The sequence below is a fragment of the Cyprinodon tularosa genome, unplaced genomic scaffold (genome assembly GCF_016077235.1).
Source record: "Cyprinodon tularosa strain WSP-4 unplaced genomic scaffold, ASM1607723v1 ctg1215, whole genome shotgun sequence".
Taxonomy (NCBI): domain Eukaryota; kingdom Metazoa; phylum Chordata; class Actinopteri; order Cyprinodontiformes; family Cyprinodontidae; genus Cyprinodon; species Cyprinodon tularosa.
The window spans coordinates 30,859-45,560 of NW_024038021.1; the positions used below are offsets into that span (position 1 = coordinate 30,859).

The window sequence follows — 14,702 nt, forward strand, 5'->3', positions numbered from 1 at the left end:
ATTGTACCAATCGCTGACTTGGAGCAGGTTGCATCAAGTCACTGACTTGGAGCAGGTCGAATCCAGTCACTGACTCGTCCAGTCACTGACTGCATCCAGTTAATGACTTGGAGCAGATTGCATCCAGTCACTGACTGCATCCAGTTAATGACTTGGAGCAGATTGCATCCAGTCACTGACTGCATCCAGTTAATGACTTGGAGCAGATTGCATCCAGTCACTGACTGCATCCAGTTAATGACTTGGAGCAGATTGCATCCAGTTGCTGACTTGGAGCAGATTGTACCAATCGCTGACTTGGAGCAGGTTGCATCAAGTCACTGACTTGGAGCAGGTCGAATCCAGTCACTGACTCGTCCAGTCACTGACTGCATCCAGTTAATGACTTGGAGCAGATTGCATCCAGTCACTGACTGCATCCAGTTAATGACTTGGAGCAGATTGCATCCAGTCACTGACTGCATCCAGTTAATGACTTGGAGCAGATTGCATCCAGTCACTGACTGCATCCAGTTAATGACTTGGAGCAGATTGCATCCAGTCACTGACTGCATCCAGTTAATGACTTGGAGCAGATTGCATCCAGTCACTGACTGCATCCAGTTAATGACTTGGAGCAGATTGCATCCAGTCACTGACTGCATCCAGTTAATGACTTGGAGCAGATTGCATCCAGAGACAGCACTTTGAGACAGTAATCCACGCCTTTGTGACCACTCGGCTGGATTACTGTAATGCACTATATGTGGGGATTGCTGGCTCATCAATTGCTCGTCTTCAACTGGTTCAAAATGCTGCTGCACGTCTTTTAACTGGCACACGCAAGCACGAGCACATTTCACTCCACTGGCTGCCCATCCATCTTAGGATTCATTTTAAATTTCTTTTATTTACTTTTAAAGCCTTGAATGGCCTTGCCCCAATTTACCTCTCTGAGCTGCTGCACCCCGACACTCCCAGCCGATCTCTCAGGTCAGCTGATCAGCTGCTCCTGGCGGTGCCTAAAGCAAGGCTTAAGCTCAGAGGGGATTGAGCATTTTCTGTTGCAGCTCCAAAACTCTGGAATGGATTGCCGCTGCACATTAGACAGGCCACCTCTCTGTCTCATTTTAAAACTCTTCTTAAAACCCACCTCTTTTCTTTGGCTTTTAACACCATGTAGAGTATTGATTTTATGTACACATGTTGATTTTATGTAAACATGCATATTTTTATCCTGTGCGGGCAGTGCTTTTATTTTATTTTATTACTTTTATTTATTTTAGTTATTTTATCTTTTTGTGCAGCACTTTGGAAACCTTGTGTTTATTTAAACCGTGCTATATAAATAAACTGGATTGGATTGGATCCAGTAGTTGACTTGGAGCAGATTGCATCCAGTCACTGACTGCATCCAGTTGCTGACTTGGAGCAGATTGCATCCAATCGCTGACGTGGAGCAGATTGCATCCAGTCGCTGACTTGGAGCAAATTGCATCCAGTCATTGACAGCATCCAGTTAATGACTTGGAGCAGATTGCATCCAGTCATTGACTGCATCCAGTTGCTGACTTGGAGCAGACTGCAACCACTTTGCTGACTTGGAGCAGATTGCATCCAGTCATTGACTACATTCAGTTAATTACATGGAGCAGATTGCATCCAGTCATTGACTGCATCCAGTTAATGACTTGGAGCAGATTGCATCCAGTCGTTGACTGCATTTAGTTAATGACTTGGAGCAGATTGCATCAAGTCACTGACTTGGGGCAGATTGCATCCAGTTAATGACTTGGAGCAGATTGCATCCAGTTGCTGACTTGCAGCAGATTGCATCCAGTCACTGACTTGGAGCAGATTGCATCCAGTCACTGACTTGGAGCAGATTGCATCCAGTTGCTGACTTGCAGCAGATTGCATCCAGTCACTGACTTGGAGCAGATTGCATCCAGTCACTGACTTGGAGCAGATTGCATCCAGTCACTGATTTGGAGCAGATTGCATCTAGTCGTTGACTGCATTCAGTTAATGACTTGGAGCAGATTGCATCCAGTCATTGACTGCATCCAGTTAATGACTTGGAGCAGATTGCATCCAGTCGATGACTTGGAGCAGATAGCATCCAGTCGCTGACTTGGAGAACATTGCATCCAGTCATTGACTGCATTCAGTTAATGACTTGGAGCAGATTGCATCCAGTCGCTGACTTGGAGCAGATTGCATCCAGTCGCTGCCTCGAGCAGATTGCATCCAGTCACTGACTTGGAGCAGATTGCATCCAGTCGCTGCCTCGAGCAAATTGCATCCAGTTGCTGACTTGGAGCAGATTGCATCCAGTCACTGACTTGGAGAACATTGCATCCAGTCATTGACTGCATTCAGTTAATGACTTGGAGCAGATTGCATCCAGTCGCTGACTTGGAGCAGATTGCAACCAGTTGCTGACTTGGAGCAGATTGCATCCAGTCGTTGACTGCATCCAGTTAATGACTTGGAGCAGATTGCATCCAGTCGATGACTTGGAGCAGATTGCATCCAGTCACTGACTTGGAGAACATTGCATCCAGTCATTGACTGCATTCAGTTAATGACTTGGAGCAGATTGCATCCAGTCGCTGACTTGGAGCAGATTGCAACCAGTTGCTGACTTGGAGCAGATTGCATCCAGTCGTTGACAGCATCCAGTTAATGACTTGGAGCAGATTGCATCCAGTCATTGACTGCATCCAGTTAATGACTTGGAGCAGATTGCATCCAGTCATTGAGTGCATTCAGTTAATGACTTGGAGCAGATTGCATCCAGTCGCTGACTTGGAGCAGATTGCATCCAGTCGCTGACTTGGAGAACATTGCATCCAGTCATTGACTGCATTCAGTTAATGACTTGGAGCAGATTGCATCCAGTCATTGACTGCATCCAGTTAATGACTTGGAGCAGATTGCATCCAGTCATTGACTGCATTCAGTTAATGACTTGGAGCAGATTGTATCCAGTCATTGACTGGTCACCAACAGAACCAGGTCACCAACAGAACCAGATTACCAATAGAACCAGGTTACCAACAGAACCAGGTCACCAACAGAACCAGGTCACCAACAGAACCGGGTCACCAACAGAAACGGGTCACCAACAGAACCAGGTTACCATCGGAACCAGGTTACTAACAGAACCGGGTCACCATCAGAACCAGGTCACCAACAGAACCAGGTTACCATCAGAACCAGGTTACCAACAGAACCGGGTCACCAACAGAACCAGGTTACCAACAGAACCAGGTTACCATCGGAACCAGGTTACCAACAGAACCGGGTCACCATCAGAACCAGGTCACCAACAGAACCAGGTTACCAACAGAACCAGGTCACCATCAGAACCAGGTTACCAACAGAACCGGGTCACCAACAGAACCAGGTCACCATCAGAACCAGGTTACCAACAGAACCGGGTCACCAACAGAACCAGGTCACCAACAGAACCAGGTTACCAACAGAACCAGGTAACCATCAGAACCAGGTCACCAACAGAACCAGGTCACCATCAGAACCAGGTTACCAACAGAACCAGGTCACCATCAGAACCAGGTTACCAACAGAACCAGGTTACCAACAGAACCGGGTCACCAACAGAACCAGATCACCATCAGAACCAGGTTACCAACAGAACCAGGTCACCAACAGAACCGGGTCACCAACAGAACCAAGTTACCAGCAGAACCAGGTCACCATTAGAACCAGGTTACCAACAGAACCAGGTTACCATCAGAACCAGGTTACCAACAGAACCAGGTTACCAACAGAACCGGGTCACCATCAGAACCAGGTCACCTACAGAACCAGGTTACCAACAGAACCAGGTCACCATCAGAACCAGGTTACCAACAGAACCAGGTTACCATCAGAACCAGGTTACCAACAGAACCAGGTAACCATCAGAACCAGGTCACCAACAGAACCAGGTCACCATCAGAACCAGGTCACCAACAGAACCAGGTTACCAACAGAACCAGGTCACCATCAGAACCAGGTCACCAACAGAACCAGGTCACCATCAGAACCAGGTTACCATCAGAACCAGGTCACCAACAGAACCAGGTAACCATCAGAACCAGGCAACCATCAAAACCAGGTCACCAACAGAACCAGGTCACCAACAGAACCAGGTAACCATCAGAACCAGGTCACCAACAGAACCAGGTAACCATCAGAACCAGGTTACCAACAGAACCGGGTCACCAACAGAACCAGGTTACCAACAGAACCAGGTCACCATCAGAACCAGGTTACCAACAGAACCAGGTTACCAACAGAACCAGGATACCAACAGAACCGGGTCACCAACAGAACCAGGTTACCAACAGAACCGGGTCACCATCAGAACCAGGTTACCAACAGAACCTGGTCACCAACAGAACCAGGTTACCAATAGAACCGGGTCACCAACAGAACCAGGTTACCAACAGAACCGGGTCACCATCAGAACCAGGTTACCAACAGAACCGGGTCACCAACAGAACCAGGTTACCAATAGAACCAGGTCACCAACAGAACCGGGTCACCAACAGAACCAGGTCACCATCAGAACCAGGATACCAACAGAACCGGGTCACCAACAGAACCGGGTCACCAACAGAACCAGGTTACCAACAGAACCGGGTTACCAACAGAACCAGGTCACCATCAGAACCAGGTTACCAACAGAACCGGGTCACCAACAGAACCAGGTCACCATCAGAACCAGGTCACCAACAGAACCAGGTCACCATCAGAACCAGGTTACCAATAGAACCGGGTCACCAACAGAACCAGGTCACCATCAGAACCAGGTAACCATCAGAACCAGGTTACCAATAGAACCGGGTCACCATCAGAACCAGATTACCAATAGAACCAGGATACCATCAGAACCAGGTCACCATCAGAACCAGGTTACCAATAGAACCGGGTCACCAACAGAACCGGCTCAACAACAGAACCAGGTTACCAATAGAACCGGGTCACCAACAGAACCAGGTCACCATCAGAACCGGGTCACCAACAGAACCAGGTCACCATCAGAACCAGGTCACCAACAGAACCAGGTCACCAATAGAACCGGGTCACCAACAGAACCGGGTCAAAAACAGAACCAGGTTACCAATAGAACCGGGTCACCAACAGAACCAGGTCACCATCAGAACCAGGTAACCATCAGAACCAGGTTACCAATAGAACCGGGTCACCATCAGAACCAGGTTACCAACAGAACCAGGTCACCATCAGAACCAGGTTACCAATAGAACCAGGATACCAACAGAACCGGGTCACCAACAGAACCGGGTCACCAACAGAACCAGGTCACCAACAGAACCAGGTTACCAACAGAACCGGGTCACCATCAGAACCAGGTTACCAACAGAACCGGGTCACCAACAGAACCGGGTCACCAACAGAACCAGGTTACCAATAGAACCGGGTCACCAACAGAACCGGGTCACCAACAGAACCGGGTCACCAACAGAACCAGGTCACCAACAGAACCAGGTTACCAACAGAACCGGGTCACCATCAGAACCAGGTTACCAACAGAACTGGGTCACCAACAGAACCGGGTTACCAACAGAACCGGGTCACCAACAGAACCGGGTTACCAACAGAACCAGGTCACCATCAGAACCAGGTTACCAACAGAACCGGGTCACCAACAGAACCGGGTTACCAACAGAACCGGGTCACCAACAGAACCGGGTTACCAACAGAACCAGGTCACCATCAGAACCAGGTTACCAACAGAACCGGGTCACCAACAGAACCAGGTCACCATCCGAACCAGGTCACCATCAGAACCAGGTTACCAATAGAACCGGGTCACCCTCAGAACCAGATTACCAATAGAACCAGGATACCATCAGAACCAGGTCACCATCAGAACCAGGTTACCAATAGAACCGGGTCACCAACAGAACCGGCTCAACAACAGAACCAGGTTACCAATAGAACCGGGTCACCAACAGAACCAGGTCACCATCAGAACCGGGTCACCAACAGAACCAGGTCACCATCAGAACCAGGTCACCAACAGAACCAGGTCACCAATAGAACCGGGTCACCAACAGAACCAGGTCAAAAACAGAACCAGGTTACCAATAGAACCGGGTCACCAACAGAACCAGGTCACCATCAGAACCAGGTAACCATCAGAACCAGGTTACCAATAGAACCGGGTCACCATCAGAACCAGGTTACCAACAGAACCAGGTCACCATCAGAACCAGGTTACCAATAGAACCAGGATACCAACAGAACCGGGTCACCAACAGAACCGGGTCACCAACAGAACCAGGTCACCAACAGAACCAGGTTACCAACAGAACCGGGTCACCATCAGAACCAGGTTACCAACAGAACCGGGTCACCAACAGAACCGGGTCACCAACAGAACCAGGTTACCAATAGAACCGGGTCACCAACAGAACCGGGTCACCAACAGAACCGGGTCACCAACAGAACCAGGTCACCAACAGAACCAGGTTACCAACAGAACCGGGTCACCATCAGAACCAGGTTACCAACAGAACTGGGTCACCAACAGAACCGGGTTACCAACAGAACCGGGTCACCAACAGAACCGGGTTACCAACAGAACCAGGTCACCATCAGAACCAGGTTACCAACAGAACCGGGTCACCAACAGAACCGGGTTACCAACAGAACCGGGTCACCAACAGAACCGGGTTACCAACAGAACCAGGTCACCATCAGAACCAGGTTACCAACAGAACCGGGTCACCAACAGAACCAGGTCACCATCAGAACCAGGTCACCATCAGAACCAGGTTACCAACAGAACCAGGTTACCATCAGAACCAGGTTACCAACAGAACCAGGTTACCAACAGAACCAGGATACCAACAGAACCGGGTCACCAACAGAACCAGGTTACCAACAGAACCGGGTCACTATCAGAACCAGGTTACCAACAGAACCGGGTCACCAACAGAACCAGGTTACCAATAGAACCGGGTCACCAACAGAACCAGGTTACCAACAGAACCAGGTCACCATCAGAACCAGGTTACCAACAGAACCGGGTCACCAACAGAACCAGGTAACCATCAGAACCAGGTTACCAACAGAACCGGGTCACCAACAGAACCAGGTAACCATCAGAACCAGGTTACCATTAGAACCAGGTTACCAATAGAACCAGGTCACCAACAGAACCGGGTCACCAACAGAACCAGGTCACCATCAGAACCAGGTTACCAACAGAACCAGGATACCAACAGAACTGGGTCACCAACAGAACCGGGTCACCAACAGAACCAGGTTACCAACAGAACCGGGTTACCAACAGAACCAGGTCACCATCAGAACCAGGTTACCAACAGAACCGGGTCACCAACAGAACCAGGTCACCATCAGAACCAGGTCACCAACAGAACCAGGTCACCATCAGAACCAGGTTACCAATAGAACCGGGTCACCAACAGAACCGGGTCAACAACAGAACCAGGTTACCAATAGAACCGGGTCACCAACAGAACCAGGTCACCATCGGAACCAGGTAACCATCAGAACCAGGTTACCAATAGAACCTGGTCACCAACAGAACCGGGTCAACAACAGAACCAGGTTACCAATAGAACCGGGTCACCAACAGAACCAGGTTACCAATAGAACCAGGTTACCAATAGAACCAGGTTACCAATAGAACCGGGTCACCATCAGAACCAGGTTACCATCAGAACCAGGTTACCAATAGAACCAGGATACCAACAGAACCAGGTCACCATCAGAACCAGGTTACCAATAGAACCGGGTCACCAACAGAACCGGGTCAACAACAGAACCAGGTTACCAATAGAACCGGGTCACCAACAGAACCAGGTTACCAATAGAACCAGGTTACCAATAGAACCAGGTTACCAATAGAACCGGGTCACCATCAGAACCAGGTTACCATCAGAACCAGGTTACCAATAGAACCAGGATACCAACAGAACCGGGTCACCAACAGAACCGGGTCACCAACAGAACCAGGTCACCAACAGAACCAGGTTACCAACAGAACCGGGTCACCATCAGAACCAGGTTACCAACAGAACCGGGTCACCATCAGAACCAGGTTACCAACAGAATCGGGTCACCAACAGAACCGGGTCACCAACAGAACCAGGTTACCAATAGAACCGGGTCACCAACAGAACCGGGTCACCAACAGAACCAGGTCACCAACAGAACCAGGTTACCAACAGAACCGGGTCACCATCAGAACCAGGTTACCAACAGAACTGGGTCACCATCAGAACCAGGTTACCTATAGAACCGGGTCACCAACAGAACCGGGTCAACAACAGAACCAGGTTACCAATAGAACCGGGTCACCAACAGAACCAGGTCACCATCGGAACCAGGTAACCATCAGAACCAGGTTACCAATAGAACCGGGTCACCATCAGAACCCGGTTACCAACAGAACCAGGTCACCATCAGAACCAGGTTACCAATAGAACCAGGATACCAACAGAACCGGGTCACCAACAGAACCGGGTCACCAACAGAACCAGGTCACCAACAGAACCAGGTTACCAACAGAACCGGGTCACCATCAGAACCAGGTTACCAACAGAACCGGGTCACCATCAGAACCAGGTTACCAACAGAACCGGGTCACCAACAGAACCGGGTCACCAACAGAACCAGGTTACCAATAGAACCGGGTCACCAACAGAACCGGGTCACCAACAGAACCGGGTCACCAACAGAACCAGGTCACCAACAGAACCAGGTTACCAACAGAACCGGGTCACCATCAGAACCAGGTTACCAACAGAACCGGGTCACCAACAGAACCGGGTTACCAACAGAACCAGGTCACCATCAGAACCAGGTTACCAACAGAACCGGGTCACCAACAGAACCGGGTTACCAACAGAACCGGGTCACCAACAGAACCGGGTTACCAACAGAACCAGCTTACCAACAGAACCAGGTCACCATCAGAACCAGGTCACCATCAGAACCAGGTTACCAACAGAACCGGGTCACCAACAGAACCAGGTCACCATCAGAACCAGGTCACCATCAGAACCAGGTTACCAACAGAACCGGGTCACCAACAGAACCAGGTCACCAACAGAACCAGGTCACCATCAGAACCAGGTTACCAACAGAACCAGGATACCAACAGAACTGGGTCACCAACAGAACCGGGTCACCAACAGAACCAGGTTACCAACAGAACCGGGTTACCAACAGAACCAGGTCACCATCAGAACCAGGTTACCAACAGAACCGGGTCACCAACAGAACCAGGTCACCATCAGAACCAGGTCACCAACAGAACCAGGTCACCATCAGAACCAGGTTACCAATAGAACCGGGTCACCAACAGAACCGGGTCAACAACAGAACCAGGTTACCAATAGAACCGGGTCACCAACAGAACCAGGTCACCATCGGAACCAGGTAACCATCAGAACCAGGTTACCAATAGAACCTGGTCACCATCAGAACCAGGTTACCAACAGAACCAGGTCACCATCAGAACCAGGTTACCAATAGAACCGGGTCACCAACAGAACCGGGTCAACAACAGAACCAGGTTACCAATAGAACCGGGTCACCAACAGAACCAGGTTACCAATAGAACCAGGTTACCAATAGAACCAGGTTACCAATAGAACCGGGTCACCATCAGAACCAGGTTACCATCAGAACCAGGTCACCAACAGAACCAGGTCACCATCAGAACCAGGTTACCAATAGAACCGGGTCACCAACAGAACCGGGTCAACAACAGAACCAGGTTACCAATAGAACCGGGTCACCAACAGAACCAGGTTACCAATAGAACCAGGTTACCAATAGAACCAGGTTACCAATAGAACCGGGTCACCATCAGAACCAGGTTACCATCAGAACCAGGTTACCAATAGAACCAGGATACCAACAGAACCGGGTCACCAACAGAACCGGGTCACCAACAGAACCAGGTCACCAACAGAACCAGGTTACCAACAGAACCGGGTCACCATCAGAACCAGGTTACCAACAGAACCGGGTCACCATCAGAACCAGGTTACCAACAGAATCGGGTCACCAACAGAACCGGGTCACCAACAGAACCAGGTTACCAATAGAACCGGGTCACCAACAGAACCGGGTCACCAACAGAACCAGGTCACCAACAGAACCAGGTTACCAACAGAACCGGGTCACCATCAGAACCAGATTACCAACAGAACTGGGTCACCATCAGAACCAGGTTACCAATAGAACCGGGTCACCAACAGAACCGGGTCAACAACAGAACCAGGTTACCAATAGAACCGGGTCACCAACAGAACCAGGTCACCATCGGAACCAGGTAACCATCAGAACCAGGTTACCAATAGAACCGGGTCACCATCAGAACCAGGTTACCAACAGAACCAGGTCACCATCAGAACCAGGTTACCAATAGAACCAGGATACCAACAGAACCGGGTCACCAACAGAACCGGGTCACCAACAGAACCAGGTCACCAACAGAACCAGGTTACCAACAGAACCGGGTCACCATCAGAACCAGGTTACCAACAGAACCGGGTCACCATCAGAACCAGGTTACCAACAGAACCGGGTCACCAACAGAACCGGGTCACCAACAGAACCAGGTTACCAATAGAACCGGGTCACCAACAGAACCGGGTCACCAACAGAACCGGGTCACCAACAGAACCAGGTCACCAACAGAACCAGGTTACCAACAGAACCGGGTCACCATCAGAACCAGGTTACCAACAGAACCGGGTCACCAACAGAACCGGGTTACCAACAGAACCAGGTCACCATCAGAACCAGGTTACCAACAGAACCGGGTCACCAACAGAACCGGGTTACCAACAGAACCGGGTCACCAATAGAACCGGGTTACCAACAGAACCAGCTTACCAACAGAACCAGGTCACCATCAGAACCAGGTCACCATCAGAACCAGGTTACCAACAGAACCGGGTCACCAACAGAACCAGGTCACCATCAGAACCAGGTCACCAACAGAACCGGGTCACCAACAGAACCAGGTCACCATCAGAACCAGGTCACCATCAGAACCAGGTTACCAACAGAACCGGGTCACCAACAGAACCAGGTAACTATCAGAACCAGGTTACCAACAGAACCGGGTCACCAACAGAACCAGGTCACCATCAGAACCGCTCTGAGAACTGTGGAAGCAGCGTTTTTCTTGGCCTATTTATGCGATGAAATATTTTAACTTGTCTTTCCTCTGCCTAAATAGGAGGGATTGCTTAGAAGTTTTGTACCGCTTCTGTCAGTGAGCCCCAGGGCAGCTGTGGCTACAATGCAGCTCACCACCATCAGTGTGTGAGTGAATGGGTGAATGAATGTAGTGTTTTACTCTATAAGTACAGGTCATTTACCACGTGTCATAAAAACAGGCTGAAATGACCTGGATGATACATTCCCACCCACATAAATCTTTATGCCATATTTTCCTGAATGTTCTCTAAACTCCCGCGCTTTGGGACACCAGCAGGTTGTTTAGACTCACCCACGCTCTGTGTTTGCATTTCCTCCATGATCAGAGGTTGGTTCCGCTGGGACGGTTCCCGGATCCACCTGCGGGGAACACAGAGTACGATCGCTAAACGATCAGCTTTGGCTGAGAACCACAGAACAATAGAAATACAACAAATAGAAAGCTGTCTATGACATTAAGCAGGTATAAATAAAGTCAGAGGATGAGGAACCAGCAGCAGGTCACAAACAAGATCAAACATAACTGGTTCAACCTATTAATGAAATGCTAAATGTGCACAACAAGGTTAACATTTATGAGATAAAGTCACATGATGTCATCCTTTTCATGCTTCAAACATATGTATTTCTGTGCAAAAAATACCTTTATTCCAATCATTCTAATAGTTTGAATTCTACGACTGGTTATTGAAAGGTACTTGCTTTTAAAACCACTTCAAACACCTTTTTTTATACTTTAACCCTGAATAAAACAAGGTTGTTTCATCTGCAAATATAATAAGCCTAAACAATTTGAACATTTTGATATACGAAAGAAAAAGTGAAGGTTCCCAGGACCGAACCTTGTGGTACTCCATAACTAATGTGGTGTACAGCAGATTTTAGCTGGAATTGACTCCTTCCTGAAGCAAATCCAACCATTATCGGGTATCACGCTGTGGGGATTCTTCTCCTGGGAAAAGAAAGAGCTGCAAAAGACCCGAGGTTCACCTTCCAGCAGGAGAACCACCCTGACAATCCAGCCTGAGACGATGGAGGTCGCCGGCGACCCGTTTCTAAAGTGTTAAATACTAATAACTCAGAAGGTTCTGCTTTATCTGTGTTTTGTTAAGTTGGATTCAAGCCTCAGTTGCCTGTGAGTACTAAGTTATTCCAATTAAACTAACCTCTGCCTCCCTGCATCTGGATGCTCAAACACTGACAACAGAGGGCTGCAACTTTTTGCTGCAAACTAAGAATGTCATGTTTTCAGAAGCACGACACACAGAAAAAAGAAAGGGAAGATGATGTCAAAGGCTTGAAGGATTTTCTATGTTAAAAATAAAGTTAGGTCTAAGAACGGAACTAAAGTCTACGTTCCACTGCGGGCCTTGATGAGTCCGGAACAGGTCTAAGAACGGAACTAAAGGCTACGTTCCACTGCGGGCCTTGATGAGTCCGGAACAGGTCTAAGAACGGAACTAAAGTCTACGTTCCACTGCGGGCCTTGATGAGTCAGGAACAGGTCTAAGAACGGAACTAAAGTCTACGTTCCACTGCGGGCCTTGATGAGTCCGGAACAGGTCTAAGAACGGAACTAAAGGCTACGTTCGACTGTGGGTCTTGATGAGTCAGGAACAGGTCTAAGAACGGAACTAAAGGCTACGTTCCACTGCGGGCCTTGATGAGTCAGGAACAGGTCTAAGAACGGAACTAAAGTCTACGTTCCACTGCGGGCCTTGATGAGTCCGGAACAGGTCTAAGAACGGAACTAAAGTCTACGTTCCACTGCGGGCCTTGATGAGTCAGGAACAGGTCTAAGAACGGAACTAAAGTCTACGTTCCACTGCGGGCCTTGATGAGTCAGGAACAGGTCTAAGAACGGAACTAAAGTCTACGTTCCACTGCAGGCCTTGATGAGTCCGGAACAGGTCTAAGAACGGAACTAAAGTCTACGTTCCACTGCGGGCCTTGATGAGTCCGGAACAGGTCTAAGAACGGAACTAAAGTCTACGTTCCACTGCGGGCCTTGATGAGTCAGGAACAGGTCTAAGAACGGAACTAAAGTCTACGTTCCACTGCGGGCCTTGATGAGTCAGGAACAGGTCTAAGAACGGAACTAAAGTCTACGTTCCACTGCGGGCCTTGATGAGTCAGGAACAGGTCTAAGAACGGAACTAAAGTCTACGTTCCACTGCGGGCCTTGATGAGTCAGGAACAGGTCTAAGAACGGAACTAAAGGCTACGTTCCACTGCGGGCCTTGATGAGTCCGGAACAGGTCTAAGAACGGAACTAAAGTCTACGTTCCACTGCGGGCCTTGATGAGTCAGGAACAGGTCTAAGAACGGAACTAAAGTCTACGTTCCACTGCGGGCCTTGATGAGTCAGGAACAGGTCTAAGAACGGAACTAAAGTCTACGTTCCACTGCGGGCCTTGATGAGTCAGGAACAGGTCTAAGAACGGAACTAAAGGCTACGTTCCACTGCGGGCCTTGATGAGTCCGGAACAGGTCTAAGAACGGAACTAAAGTCTACGTTCCACTGCGGGCCTTGATGAGTCAGGAACAGGTCTAAGAACGGAACTAAAGTCTACGTTCCACTGCGGGCCTTGATGAGTCCGGAACAGGTCTAAGAACGGAACTAAAGTCTACGTTCCACTGCGGGCCTTGATGAGTCAGGAACAGGTCTAAGAACGGAACTAAAGTCTACGTTCCACTGCGGGCCTTGATGCTCAATTACGATAATTTTGTGAAATCCAATTTTTTGTGCGTTGCCGTTTATATTTCCAAATAAATGTGACTTGTACATGATCTCCTGTGGGAACTGTAGTGATATGACGCAAGTGTCTCGCATGCGCAGTAGAGGACGCCATGACGTCACAGGCAGTGTGCTCTGTGTTTACAGAAGTAAACATGGATGGCAGCGCCGGCGCGTATCTAGCAGTCTTTTCCAACCATAAAACCTCAATCTTTTCAGGATGGTTAACCATAGACACTGCTCTCTGCATCATCGTCAACCATGGTTGTTGTTTTTCTTTCTGCTTCTGTGTAGCAAGACGCAGAACAGTGACCTTTGTCGGGTATTAATGGCGTTAATGTTGGCCGTTCACACGCAGGTCGCATTTAGAAAGATCAGATTCGTATCGGATTCAGGACCACGGAGCCAAGTGTTCTGGGTCGCGTTGGGAAAAATCGGATCTGTGTTGTTCAGACTGTCATGAAAAGATCTGATCCAGGTCGCATATGGGCAAAGAAATGTAGGTTTGGGTGACTTAGGCTGCGAGTGAACGGAGCCTTAAAGACATCATAAAGGACTTTACCACTGCCTGGACTGAAGCAGTGCTTATCGCCCGTTTTTTTTGCTCCTTGGATGTGAAAAAGCAGCAGATAGGAGGTATTAGACCCTGCTTCACTGGTCCTGAACCTCTGCTGGGAAACAAGGAAAGCCATCAGAGCAATAAAACAAGAACTCCAGACCATGTGCTGACTGGACGGAGGAA

At 49.0% G+C, this 14,702-nt stretch overlaps 1 protein-coding gene across 1 annotated transcript in view; it reads right to left on the reverse strand.

Annotated features, from left to right (window-relative positions):
• The window catches only part of LOC119777136 (double-stranded RNA-specific editase 1-like), a 53,548-nt gene that overhangs the window by 30,092 nt on the left and 8,754 nt on the right, over positions 1-14,702 (reverse strand). The window contains exon 4 of the mRNA XM_038275932.1: positions 11,516-11,626. Coding sequence (XP_038131860.1) covers positions 11,516-11,626 — 111 coding nt within the window. The remainder of the gene's footprint in view (positions 1-11,515; positions 11,627-14,702) is intronic.